At 39.3% G+C, this 14,918-nt stretch overlaps 1 protein-coding gene across 1 annotated transcript; it reads right to left on the bottom strand.

The window, feature by feature from the left end:
* Positions 1 to 8,252: 8,252 nt before the first annotated feature.
* LOC110733165 lies at positions 8,253 to 10,544 on the bottom strand. Its single transcript, XM_021913178.1, has 3 exons — positions 9,977 to 10,544; positions 9,631 to 9,862; positions 8,253 to 8,919 (listed from the first exon to the last, which is right to left on the bottom strand). Exons 1-3 carry the CDS (start codon positions 10,542 to 10,544, stop codon positions 8,253 to 8,255), a joined length of 1,467 nt encoding a protein of 488 aa, XP_021768870.1.
* Between the last annotated feature and the right edge of the window lie 4,374 nt (positions 10,545 to 14,918).

Raw genomic sequence — 14,918 nt, 5'->3', positions numbered from 1 at the left:
TCCTTAGAGAAAAAGGATAAAAGAGTGGCATAAATGCCACTCATCAAAATCCCCCAGACTTGCCTTTTGCTTGTCCTCAAGCAAGGAATACTAAAACAAAAAGACAATACACACAACAAGCATAATATTACAAGGGTTAAGAAAACCAATCAAGCTTCACGATGGGAAATGCTCCAAATGGGCTCTAACATGGGGACATGAATCAAAGAATGTTTACTTTTCTCAACTCAAAGAGGGGGAACACGTTCTAAGATGCTCATGGTTGAAGGAGACAAACCTAAGCTAAGCGTAGAGAACTAATGATTTCATCCTCTGCCCTAGTTCCAACCAAGACGGTCCGCGTTCTCTCCACTAGCTTCAAATCATCCCCAAGTTAGCTCCTCATGATTCCTCGAGGGAACCGGAAAAATAAATTTTATGTGGAGTCATAAGGTTATCCCGACATCTCAACTATGCACACTCTTTCCATAGGGTTGAAATCTATCTCTCTCCACCGTTCTTTAACTGCACTCCTCCAAGTCCAAGGGTCTTAACTCGGGTTGTAATGTCATGGCTAGGGGTTAAGGTTGGGAATTAATTTGAATAGTTTGGTGGCAAATCCTAAGTGAAGCAAAAGAGTGGCCATCTCTCAAGAACAACCTAAGAATTGAACCTAAATTCAAATTGCAACCGTCAATACAAAATTTCACAACATTACTTCATTTTTCTCATCATTTTCTCTTTCTTTTCTTTTTTTTCAACTCTTCTTTTTTTTCTTTTTATTTCTTTTTTTTTTCTTTTGGTTTTCATACGTTGCATCCTTCCTCACAAACTTTTTTGCAAAAATTTTCTTTCATGAACAACTTTGAAAATCTCACTTGAACCAATATTCATAACTTTCTTGCCCTAAAACCAACACTCTCGAATTCGAACCTCAAAAGCCAATGCTTCACTGACTACAAGGGTTGGTAGAACATAGGCCGATAGGTTTGTAATATGGCTAGATTAAGAAAGGGGGATGAGGTCCAAATTGGTTAGCAAGTGGGTGGATGTAAAAATGAAAACCAAATTTGTAACAAAACACAAAGAAAACAAAGAAAAATGAGAATAAATGCCCTCTTCCTCCTTTAAAGTTGTTTAGTCATGATCTCAGGGAGCTAAATACCAACACAAATATTAAGACATGCATAGTTAAGGATCCAAAGCGCCGCTCACAAGAATGATGAAGGCTAGAACAAATGACCCTCACACGGGATAAAAATAAGCAAATACCAACCAAGGGAATCCTATTCACTACGGAGAGCAACACCATCTTACCACTATCCCGTGAACTAGGGGGGTTCAAACGTCATCAAAAGTTCTAAACCGGGATACCTTAGCTTATAATGTGTCTAATTCAACCTTAAGCATTCTTAAACTGTGTAAACCCTCATCAACTAGGAAGGTAAGCATTAAAAGTCATGTCATCAAAAAGGCACACAAATTCTCGAATCCAAATGAATGAGAAAATCCACATCAAAAATATTTCAACTTTCCATAGTCAAGATTTTTACACAAAAGAGAACAAGAAAAACACACAAAAAGGAGGAAGAAATTAAAAAGGTTCATAATCGAGGCATGTAAATCAAATAAATCCCAATCGACATACAAGTGATCTTTGATATCAACATCAACGATCCAAGGTTCCTTGGAACCAAAATCAATCAACCTCGAACCATTCAACTCTTTCTAAACTAGACCTAAACTAAGCACTCAAATAAAAAGAAAAAGAAAGAGAGGAAAGGTCTCACCGAATGCCGCTTGAAATATAAGACAAGGTAATATATCCAATCTCACCAAGGGAGCTAGTGTTGCTCCTTAACGTCTTACATCTCCGCTTCAAGCTTCAATAAAGATGAGCCAAACAAAAGAAACTACAACAAAACAAGAAAAGGTTAGAAAACAAAGAAAAAAGACTAAAGAAATAAACAAAAGAAGAAAAAATAAATAAAAAGCTATCTACAAAGTTTGGATTAAGGGGATTTGGATTTTCGGGAAATTTGGATTTTTTTTTTCTCGAGAGCATCTCCACCTACAAAAACTTAGGAATCATCAAAGAAAATCATCAGAAATCAGCAAAAATAATCATAAAACATCATCATCATCATCACATCACCACATCAATATCATCACAACATCACCATCTCATCACATCACCATCACAACATCACCATCACAACATCACCATCACAACATCACCAACATCATCACCACCATCACAACGCCACATCAATACCACAAGGCCACTATCCTCACTATCCTCCTTATGTGCAAGAAACTACCCTACCACTCTACCTTCCTATGTACACTTCAACCAACTAAAAGGACATCCTCCCCCACACTATTCTTTTGCTCATCCCTAGCAAAAGTTACAAGCGAGAAGATCGGGGGGGGGGGGGAGGAGGGAAAAGAACCCTCATCACTGGTTATCATCTCCTCGCCCCCTAGGTTGCGGAGGGTTATCAGGATCAAACCAGGGAATGTCCATGAAAGGGTGGAAGGGTTGGTTAAAGTGCTCATAGGGCCACCCTTGGGCACCCCAACCACCATCAAAAGGAGCGGGGGTGGATGTGGATGCCGGGTCATAAGCCGGATCACACCCACCCGGGCGATAGGGGTCGTATGGGGGGGGTGCCAACGGGTTGGTAGGGTCGATGGGACCTTCCCAATAGGTGTAGCAAGGGGGGGTGGGGTGTTGAGGGTCATAGGGTCCCTAATGATTGACCGGACCCTCTTGAGGAGGGTGGTAAGGGTAGTTCACATAGGGCGCTTGAATGCCCGCTTGCACAAGATTGTCATAATTTGCCCTCGCGTAGTACCCCCATTGCTCAATGGAAGCTTTATTGTCTCGACGGATATCATTGAGGGTACTACGAAGATCATTGAAGTTAAAAGGAGGAATGGAAGAAGAAGAAGATGCCCCACCTCCCCCGCTAAGGGGGGGAATGATTTGCTCCTGATGGAGGACCTAGGGAGGTTGAGGAACTCCACCCCGGGCTCTAGTTCACCTCAGCTCATTGGGGATGTTTTGCTGAGGGATCTTCCATTTGAGAGGAGCGGAGTGGTCTACCATAGTGAGGTCGGGGTCCGGGAGGACACACCATTCGATATCCCTATCAACCAAGAGGATGAATCGGCGCTTGCTATTAGTGTAGTTGAGGAAGCGGCTGTGACGGAGGGCGCTTATGGAAAGAGAATAGGGAGGGAACTCGTCGGTGAGCTCTTCTCGGGTTTAGTGCACGGGTGGGAGCAATTCAATTTGATCTTTGTATGCTCCATTATTCAAAGAAAGAGCAATGATAGTAATCATGCCACCCATAAATATCTCATCACCGAGACAGTTATCCCTAGTATCCAAGAGCCATTGGATGAAGGTGGAGGAGCATTGAAATTTTAGTCGTTAAGGATTATCGGCCAAGAATAAGCAAGCAACCTCGTCTTTTACCATGGAGCCGAGGTTGGCTATGAAGAACACGGCATATTGGAGAAGCCGTACAAAATACCTCAAGGCTATATGAATGATGTTGTTGACCTTTGAGGTATTGGTTTGAAACCTATCCTTGGTGGTGATACTCCTCCACCACTCTTGCTCGTTGTAAGGAATGCGATGAGAGGAGGTCATTTCAGACGGGTGATCAAGGCCGGTGGCATGCCAAAAGAAGATCTCATTTAGATCACTTTCCGTTAAAGAGTGATCCTTGTTGAACAATCTGAAGTGAATCATGAGTTGAGGATCCTCATCGACATCTTCCGGCTCATAAACTTCCTTGCGAAGAGAGGCAAGGAATTCCAAAGTATGAAATCATAAAATGGTAACATGAACACCCAACTCATGCATTTCTCAATCATAAAATGGTAACATGAACACCCTAGTATGAAATCAACAATCTTAAGCAAGGACATTGAGATCAAAATAAAACCAAGGCAAACATGCATAATCATCATAACAATATGTTCTACTATCAACAACCAATCAATTGCAACAATTCAATCCAAAGAACCACATGAATCAAACAAGTTATTACTAACAATTTCAAGAATACCACAATTCATACTTAAATATGTAAAACATGGCAAAACTATAAGAAATTGAAGAAATAAACTGTAAAAGCTAGGGAAAACATACCACAATTGATTGGAAGCAAGTAAAAACCCAAAAACACCAAAGCACGTAAACCCTTGAAATTGGGGAAAATGAAAAGATGGGTTTTTTTGTGAGGAATTTTTGGTGGAGATTGTAGAAATGGAGTAGAGGATGGAAAATAAGTGAGAAAGGGTGAAGATTGGAGTGATTTTGATGGAGATTTGAGGTTGTAAGGGGAGGTGTAATGGAGGTTTAGAGTGAGAAGGAGGGTCACGAAAATATAGCAGCATAAAACTTATGGCAACAGCATTTTTTTTTTTTTCTGAAGAATGGTTCGGCCGAACCAAGGGTATGTTCGGTCGAACCACAGTGAAACTTCGGTCGAACTCCCCTTTAGTTCGGTCGAACCATGGCCAAAACTTAATTTTCTGAAATTCGGGCAGAAAGTTCCAGCAAATTCGCAAAAATTGAGGAGTGACCGGACCCAGGAAATTTCGGCCGCACTATAGTATAAGTTCGGTCGAACCATCCAGGGGTTTGGTCGAACCTATGCTGAAACTTCAAGTTTGCAAATTCTGGCAGAATGTTGCTGAAATTTTCTAAAAATTGAGGAGTGACCGAACCTAGGAAAGTTCAGCAGCACTACAGTATAAGTTCGGTCGAACTATCCTTAAGTTCGGTCGAACCTTCTGCCATAATGCAAAATTTTTGTTCTTGGCAGAATGTTGCCATAAATCCTTGAAAATGCTACAGTGGCCAAACATAAAGTGGTTTGGCCAAACTCCCATAAAGAATCACGCAAGTAAAAATAGTCCTTAACACACATCTAAACGCCATACAATCATGCTAGATGCAAAGCCTATCAAAAACCCAAACACAATCAAAACTCAAAAATCCAACAATCCAAAGTTCTAGATGGAAAAATAGAAGCAACATGAGAAGAAAAAGTAGAAAAAGGGTTAGAAACTCGGGTTGCCGCCCGGAAGCGCTTTTGGTTAACGTCGTTAGCTCGACGTTCCTTGAGTTGATCAAGGAGGGTCGAATTGATGATGCACATCAAGAAGTGTCATAGAAATCGGTTCATCACTTGGGAATCCTTCATAATAGGGCTTGAGACGGTGACCGTTGACTTTGAAAGGAGAGTGGCCGTCTTGGGAGATTTCGTAGGCTCCATATGGAAACACTTCCGTGAGAATGTACGGCCCACTCCACCTTGACCTAAGTTTTCCCGGGAAAAGCTTCAAGCGGGAGTTGAATAGGATGACTTTTTGGCCTTTGACGAAATCCTTCTTGACAATTTGAGCATCATGCCAAGCCTTAGTCCGTGCCTTATACATGCTTGTGCTATCGTAGGCATTCATCCTCAACTCCTCTAACTCATGTAGCTCTAGAAGCCTTTGCTCACCCGCACTATGGAGATCAAAGTTGATTTGCTTGATTGCCCAATGCATTCGATGATCCATCTCCACGGGCAAATGACAATTTTTCCCATAGACAAGCTTGTAGGGAGTGGTCCCTATTGGAGTTTTGAAGGCGGTCCTATAAGCCCATAGTGAATCAATGAGTTTGGAGGACCAATCCTTCCTTGTCCTAGCAACCGTCTTCTCCAAAATCACCTTGAGCTCTCTATTGGTGACCTCCGCTTGACCACTCGTATGAGGGTGGTAAGCAAGCCCTCGCTTGTGAGACACCCCATACTTATCAAGTAGTCGAACAAAGGTGTGGTGCTTGAAATGCGATCCCCCATCACTAATTATTGCTCTTGGAACACCAAATCTCGGGAAGATCACTTTCTTGAAAAGATTGACCACCACCTTAAAGTCATTCGTTGGAGAAGCCACGGCCTCCGCCCACTTAGACACATAGTCAACGGCGACCAAAATATACTTGTTCCCATGTGAAGAAATGAAAGGGCCCATGAAGTCTATAGCCCACACATCAAAAACTTCAAGCTCAAGGATGGGGTTTTGGGGCATTTCATCCCTTCTACAAATATTCCCCATCCGTTGACATCTATCACAAGTCTTGACAAATATCCAAGCATCCTTGAATAGAGAAGGCCAAAAGAGCATAGATTGAAGGACCTTTGAGGCGGTCTTTTGAGCACTCATATGCCCACCACAAGGAGAAGAGTGGCACATATGGAGAACACTTTAAACCTCGTCGTTGGGGACGCATCTCCTCAACTAACCATTGACCCCTCTTTTCAATAAAATGGGATCATCCCAAATGTATCTCTTGGCCTCGTGCTTGAGTTTTCGACGTTGTTGCGAAGTGAAATCCGGCGGTATGGCACTACAAGCTAAGTAATTCACAATATCCACATACCACGGCTCCGATTTCACTTCAAGGACATATAGAACATCATCTCTTATAGTGTCCTCTATTGGCAAGCCATCATCTTCAAACCTTGCACCGCCCAACCTTGAGTGGTGATCCGCCACCACATTCTCGGCTCCCTTCTTATCTCTCATCTCATAATTGAAGTCTTGGAGGACTAAAACTCATCTCAACAACCTTGGTTTAGCTTCCTTCTTCCCTATCAAATATTTGAGAGCCGAGTGGTCGGTATACCCAATTGTCTTAGAACCAATGAGGTAGGTTCTAAACTTCTCGAATGAATGGATAACCACTAGGAACTCCTTCTCGGTAGTTGTGTAGTTTCTTTGGGCATCATTGAGAGTTTTTGACAAATAATGTATGACATGAAGTTTCCCATCCTTTCGTTGTCCAAGAACCGATCCAATGGCCTCGTCGCTTGCATCACACATGAGCTCAAATGAAAGAGACCAATCCGGACCTTGGACAATTGGAGCGGTGCAAAGGGCTTATTTCAACCTACAAAAGGAGTTATGACAAGCATCATCAAACACAAACTCCTTACCTTGTTGCAATAGGGATGTGAAGGCTTAGCGATCATTGAAATATCTTTTATAAAGCGCCGATAGAACCCGACATGGCCAAGAAAAGACCTCACTTCCCTCACGTTGGTGGGAGGAGGAAGCATCATCAAACACAAACTCCTTACCTTGTTGGAATGTTACGGGGGCATTACAAATCCCAAAAGGCATCCTACGATACGCATAAGTACCGTAGGGGCATGTGAAAGTCGTCTTCTCTTGATCCTTGGGGTCAATCGGGATTTGGAAAAATCCCGAGTAACCATCAAGGAAACAATAGAAGGAATGCTTTGTAAGCCTTTCCAACATTTGATCAATGAACGGTAGTGGAAAATGATCTTTGCATGTACTTGTGTTAAGTTGGCGATAGTCAATACACATGCGCCAACCGGTAACAAGTCTAGTGGGTACTAGTTGATCATGATAATTTTTCACTACCGTCATGCCCCCTTTCTTAGGCACAACTTTCACGGGAGATACCCAATCACTATGAGCAATTGGGTAAATAATTCCCGCATCAAGAAGCTTAGCCACTTCCTTCCGCACAACCTCTTGCATGGAAGGGTTAAGCTTTCTTTGCCTTTGCCTAACGGGTTTGGCATCTCCCTCTAGATCAATTTTGTGCATACATAAAGATGGACTAATACCTTTGATATCATCAATGGTATAACCCAAAGCTTTCTTGTGTTTTCTCAAAACATTGATTAAGAGGGAGGTTTGCTCCTCCGTTAGGTCAGAATTTACAATCACGGGGAAAGACTCATCGGGACCAAGAAATGCATACCTCAAGACCAAAGGTAGAGATTTCAAGTCTACCTTTGGTTCTCCCTTACCATTGGGGCTCTCTTCACTTTCTTCAACTTGAAAGAGGTCATGAATGTAAGGAGCCTCTTCTTCCATGCTCGCGCCCTTGCACTCCTTCTTGCTTTCCTCAAGCAAATCCTCATAGAATTGTATGTCTTCTTTGTGAGTACCTATCTTTGATTCATTCAACAACACACTTTCAAGAGGATCATAAGTATCATGCAAGTGGGAGCGAGAAAATTCATTAAGAACGGTATCAAGAACATCTACCCTAAAGCATTCACCACTTGAGGAGGGTTGTTGCATGACATTATTCAAATCAAACTCAATAGAATCATTGTCAATTTTCAAGCATATCTTCCCCTCCTTCACATCAATGATAGCTCTAGAAGTAGCTAGAAATGGCCTACCCAAAATTATAGGAATCCTCTCATCCTCATCCATCTCTAGCACATAGAAATCCACGGGGAATGTGAACTTTCCTCCCTAAGGGGAATGTCCTCAACTTTGCCCATGGGGAACTTAACGGAACGGTCCGCTATTTGGAGAGTAATGTTAGTGGGAGAGAGGGTTCCTACACTAAGCTTTTGGTAGACGGAATAGGGCATGAGACTCATACTTGCTCCTAAATCATACAAGGCTTTATCAAATTCAATGCCATTGATAGAACAAGGGATGGAAAAGTTACCCGGATCTTTCAATTTGGTAGGTAGTTTGTTGGAAAGAATTGCACTACAATTGGCGGTCAAACTCACCATCTCACACTCCCTTCTCCCACTCAAAAGATCTTTCAAAAATTTGGAATAGTGGGGCATTTGCTTCATAGCATCAACAAAAGGGACGAAAATATTCAAATTCTTAATGAGTTCCAAAAACTTCCCAAATTGGGCATCAAGTTTAGCTCTCACAAATAGTTGTGGAAAGGGTAGCTTTTCCTCTCTAGGTTGGCGATTTAGGGGCAAGGGGGTGGCTTCTTTTTCCTTGGGCACCTCAACATGTTTTTCCTTTTCAACACTCAATGGCTCATTGGGTTTTTCACCCTCATTCTCTAGCTCCACCTCTTCTTGGGGTTCTTCCTCAATTAAAGGGTCACTCCCTACTACCTTCCTACTCCTAGTTGTCACGGCATACAAAGGTTTTGAGTTGACTCCTTGACTTGGGATGTGAGAAGAAGAAGAAGAAGAAGAAGAAGAAGAAGAAGAAGAAGAAGAAGAAGAAGAAGAAGAAGAAGAAGAAGAAGAAGAAGAAGAAGAAGAAGAAGAAGAAGAAGAAGAAGAAGAAGAAGAAGAAGAAGAAGAAGAAGAAGAAGAAGAAGAAGAAGAAGAAGAAGAAGAAGAAGAAGAAGAAGAAGAAGAAGAAGAAGAAGAAGAAGAAGAAGAAGAAGAAGAAGAAGAAGAAGAAGAAGAAGAAGAAGAAGAAGAAGAAGAAGAAGAAGAAGAAGAAGAAGAAGAAGAAGAAGATGCAAGTTCAGCAATTTGGGTCTCAAGCATTTTCATATGAGCATTGGTTCGTTTTTGGGCCTCTTCATGTTTCTTTTGATCCTCCTCGCGCATTTTTAAAAGAGCATCTAATTTAGCCATCACGGGATCTATTAGAGGAGCTTCAAGTTGAAGAGGTTGTTGAGGTGGAGGAAGTTGGGGTTGATGGAAACCCGGAGGCCTATTAGTTTAGGCATAGTTAGAAACAAATTGGCCCCTATTCCCTGCGGTGCCTTGGTTAGGAACATTGCTTTGTTGATTATTTCCCATGTTACCTTGGTCACCAAAATTTTGATTTTGATGGTCATGGTATCGGGAATTAGGTTGTTGGTTTTGATTACCATACCCCCTTTGGTTAGAGTAGCCTCTTCCATTAAAATTGGAAGGGCCTCCCCCACCATGGTATTGGTTATCATAACCACCACCACTTTGGTTCCAACCACGGTTTCCACCTTGATTCCAATTCCCCATTTTATTGGAGTTTGGCTTCAAGTTTCCTACATTTCCCATTCTAGGAGCAAAATTCATAGCATTGAGATTTTCCATGTTACCATCATGTTCATGGGAAGGGGGTTGAACTTCACAAGAATATACACAATGAGAGGTATCATGATCATAGGTTTCACAATTAGAACAAAACATGCATCCTTAGGGCATTGTATTGTAAGAAGAGGGGGAGGAAGTATCCATACCATTGCCTCCCTTGGTTGAAGGGGAGGTATTACCATGAGGGTTGGACCTTTCTTTCATCAATTCATCCATTTGCTTGGTCATTTTGGAGATTTGGGTAGAAAGGTTGTTGATTGTGTTGGCCTGCTCCAATGCATAAACACCCTTACTAGAAGTAGCATCCCTTTCTCCTTCGTACCAATCATCATAGTGCTTTGCGGCCTCCTCTATAATACACTCCACTTCATTCTCTCCTTTGTTCATGATTGTACCACCGGCCGCGGCGTCTAGGCTTGTTCTTCCTTGAGGTGTGAGACCTCCATAGAAAGTGTGAATGAGTTGATACTTGGGTATCCCATGGTGTGGGCATTGAAGCTGAAGCTCTTTGTATCGTTCCCATGCCGCACTTAGAGACTCACCACTCTTTTGGCGAAAACCTTGAATCAAAGACCGAGCCTCGGCGGTCTTCCTATCGTTATAAAACCTTCTCAAGAAAGCCGTAGTCACTTGGTCCCATGTTGTGAGAGAATTAGGGGGCACCTCCTTCTCTAGCCATTCTAGACCTCTCCCAGTTAGCGAAAATGGAAACATTTTGAGGCGAATATATTCTTAAGTCACTCCATTGGCCTTTATTGTGTCACAATATTTCTCAAACTCTTTTAGGTGCTCATGAGGAGTCTCAAACTTTCCACCCAAGAATTGTTTCCTCTCAATCAAGGCAATCAAATTAGGCTTGATCTCGAAATTGTTGGCTTGGGAGTAGGAGTTAGGATCCCACTTTGCACTCTAAAAGCTTCGGGGGCCCCAAGACGACTCAAAGGCGTATTCTCTCCCATTTTAGAACCTTCTTCACTCTCAAACTTATAGGTTGAGAAAGGGTTGATTTCTTAACTCGAAGATGATTTAGGGCTATCTAACTCTTCACTTGAGGGTGAAGAGGGTGAAGTATCTTCTAATTCTCTTACTCCTCTCGTTGAAGTGTGGGAATTTCTACTCCTCGCTCTTGCTTATCTTCGAAGTAGGGACAAAGACCTCTCTAGCTCTGGATCGATGGGAATCAAAGATCTTGAGCGGGTTCGTCCTCTGTTCATACAACAAAACTAAGAAGAATGTAAGCACTGACAAGTAACAAAAGTAGCAAACACTAACAAATAAAGATGAGATAGTCTCAAACAAGCAATGAAATAGCAATGGAACTCGTCTCCCCAGCAACGGCGCCAATTTGACAAGGCAATAATCGTGTCGTTGAGCGACTACACCTAAATCAAATGAATTTATAACGCTCTACTGACCTAATACGTGTATAGGGTAAATAGAGGGGTCGAACCCCACGGAGAAATGCTTAAGCACTGCATTCATTACCTAGGGTCTAAGCTATCTCGGAACAAGAAGTGTGAATAACTAAAAGGTTAAACTAAGAACGAAATGGATTAATATTAATATAGCTAGGCACCAAGGGAAATGGGTAGGTGAAGTTGACGCTTGATCATGCAATAACAAAGTAGCATATCAATGGTAAACTAAACATGCATGAATACCGGAGTAAGGGGGTCCAATCTAACCGCCTTCCGGGGTTAATTGGTTTCTCCTAACATAGCCTCTATGTTTCCACATTAGAACCATATATTAGAAGGTGCAAACAAAGAATTATCGATAGTAATGAATCTCAACTAAGTCAACTTCCGTTACTTGTTAGTAAAGGCTCATCTTTGATCAACTAACAATGTGCACTTGCAAGAAAGGCGAAAGAATATCAAGCATGCAAAGACTTTAATCACCATTAACATAACCCCAACATTAAAATCATGAACAATTAGCAACTACACCATCCCCACACCCTTGGCTAGGTGACTACTCACAAATCATGTTGAAAACAATATCAATCATCAAATCAATAAGCATCAACATGATTAATAAGCAAAGAAGAAAAATCAAATCAAATAAGCAAAATCAAAAACAAAGGTAAGAGAAATAGTAAGAAATTCCTCATTAATTGAAGATGAAGGTCTACAAAGGATTGAACAAACTCCTTCTTCAAAATCCAAGTTCATCAATGAAGAAAACCACACTTTCTCTCTCTACCAATGAACACTAATAGTGTTTCTCTCTCTAGATTAAGCTAAATGTAGAAAAATTAAAACTAAGTTAATCTAATCTCTCCAAACGTTCTAAGATGGGACTTATATAGTCCGTACAGAGCCAGCTGATAAAAGGAAAGGTCCGACCGAACAATGGGAAGGTTCGGCCGGACTACAGGGTAGGTTCGGCCGCACTACAGGGTAGGTTTGACCGAACCATGGGTAGGTTCGGTCGAACCTCCCTGATCCTGGTCTGGTCGAACTCCTGTGGTTCGGCCACTCCTACAAAACTGCCAAATTTCATCTTGTCCCTGCCTCAACGTTCGGCCGAACCACTGAGCAGGTTCGGCCACACCTTGGTCTGGCCACACCTTCAGGAGGTTCGGCCGAACCTCTTCTGAATCATGCTTCCTCCAGCTTCCCTTGAGCTTAGTTTCCTCCTCTTGAAAATCCCGATGGTTCCTACAAAGCATAAGCATGAAAATCACAATAAGAACAAAGCGAGAAGACTAAGAAAAAGGGAAGATAAAGGAGAAAGAAAAGAGGAAGCACAACTAAGTAAAAATGCTTAGAAAAAGGGCCAAACAAGTGCAAATGAGGGGAGAATCCTTATAGAAAAAGGATAAAAGAGTGGCATAAATGCCACTCATCAATCTTACGTTGGAGGATTAGCTAGTTTTAATCACACTCATTGTCGTTTATTTTGGTTATGTTTTTATTTGATAATGAGCCTATTTAATTTCGATTAAACCATTAGGGTTTTTAATGGTTGATGTTTTTATTATATTCAATAAGTGATTACCTACTTAATTTCACTCATCTATGTCTTATTTTTTTCGTAATAACATAGTGTACATTTTTTATGTTGTTATCTAATAATAATTCTAATTTAATAACGAAAAATAACAATGGAATAAAAAAGTTTTCATCCAGATTGTTTTCAATGAAATAAATACAATTACGGTAGTTATCCCTTAAAGTGTGGCATGTATCACCACATTAGCCGAAAAATAAGGAGTACATTATCATCTATTTTTTTGTATAGATTTTATTTTTCAATTTATTTACTATAAATAATCTAGCAGTTATATAAATTAAGTTGGTTACATTGCTCATTATATTTTGAAATATTATCTTCCCATATTAATATGTAAACTCTTATACTTTAACTTTTTATAAAATAATAAAGGATCATATCTCAGCATAAAATTATAGTGAAGGTGAATCAAATTCGAGAAACGGCAATATAGATAATGATGTTATTTTGTGGATATATTTCGAATATCATATTTTTTTGAAAAGGTAATAACATATAATCGGTAAATCGGTAAATCAAATAATGGTACTTGTAAAAGATATTTACAAAATCTTTACAATATGTTTATGTACATGTGTTTTTTTTTTTGGTATACACTGTTGGCCATAATTATAGGCGCTCAATATGGTTAATGAATACAATGACCGTTTATAATTATAGTACGCACATATAAATTACATTTATGTTCATACCATGTCATAGAAAAACTGAAATCATCCCAAAAGATGAATATAAATATATTGATTGTTGGAATTTATACATTAAATAATTGGTCAAAAAAATAGGTATTGATATAACAACTTGTAAGTTAATCCATATAACACATTTTGAACATTTTAAGATGAACGAATACTCTTACAAACACATATTACAGTTTATTGGTGTTGATATACATATAAATAGGTGATGACTTTAATAATTTGATTTATATTCTATGTTTTATTTTTTTCGTAATAACATAATGTACATTTTTTATGTTTTTATCTGATAATAATTCTAAGGAAAATTTTTAAATTACCACCCAAAAATGTATCCATTTTTAAAATAACCAGCCGTTTATTTTTTTTATTTAATTTTACCACCTCCTAAATTAAAAAACTACTTAGATTACCACTCATTGCAAAATTCTAGTGGATTTCTGGTATGTATACCTACCTAATGGCTAAAAACGGCTATGTCTAAGCATTACAATCAACCATGTCTTCACTCCACCTCCCCTTTAAACCAGTTTATTAAGTACAAGACAACCTAAAACCAAAAGAAAACAACTAAAAAATCAAGAGCTTGTTATCTGAATTGCCACTACTACTGATCATATTTTTCTTGTTACCACTAAGAATCATTACGTGGGGCCCACATAAGAGAAATCCACCGAAATTTTGAAATGGGTGGTAATCTGAGTAGTTTTTGAATTTAAGGGGTGGTAAAATAAAAATAAAAATTTAACGGGTGGTAATTTTGAAAATGGATACATTTTTAGGTGGTAATTTAAAAATTAACCTAATTCTGATGTAATAAATAAAAATAACAATGGAATAAAAAAGTGTTCTTCAAGATTGTTTTCAATCTTTCAATCTATTTACTATTACAAATCTAGCAGTTATATAAATTAAGTTTGTTATATTGGTTATTATATTTTGAAGGATTGTCTTCCCAATTAATACTCTAAATTTTTCGTAATATAATAAAAGATCATATCTCACAATAAAATCATAGTAAAGTATAATCAAATTCGAAAATCAACAATGATATTAGTTTTGGTTATACATAGGTGATTATATTTTGAACGATTTCGAATATCATTTTGTTTAAAAAGGTAATAATATAAAATCATAAACCAAATTATTGTACTTGAAAAAAAAAATTAAAAAATGATAACAATATATTTAAGTACATGTATTATAAAAAAAAACTAATAACTATATACTAAAATTTTGAAATGCATTCATGGTTGGAATTTCTAGATTAAATAATTTTTTAACAAGGCATAGGTAATTACATAAACACTTTTAAGTGAATGCATGTACTTCACTTACATATTTTACTATGAATTAATTCTCTAACAAACAC

Source organism: Chenopodium quinoa, unplaced genomic scaffold (genome assembly GCF_001683475.1).
Source record: "Chenopodium quinoa cultivar QQ74 unplaced genomic scaffold, ASM168347v1, whole genome shotgun sequence".
NCBI classification, from domain to species: Eukaryota; Viridiplantae; Streptophyta; class Magnoliopsida; order Caryophyllales; family Amaranthaceae; genus Chenopodium; species Chenopodium quinoa.
This window is presented reverse-complemented; position numbering and strand designations above follow the sequence as displayed.

Bases quoted from the DNA above. Each gene is read 5' to 3' on its own strand.
- LOC110733165 (XM_021913178.1), bottom strand. From the start codon at position 10,544: ATGTTTCCATTTTCGCTAACTGGGAGAGGTCTAGAATGGCTAGAGAAG. The intron at 9,863-9,976 runs GTATGGATACTT...ATTCTTGTGAAG, and splicing joins TTCAACCAAGGGAGGCAATG to TTCAACCCCCTTCCCATGAA. The intron at 8,920-9,630 runs GTATGGTAATCA...CGTGACAACTAG, and splicing joins GGCTACTCTAACCAAAGGGG to GAGTAGGAAGGTAGTAGGGA.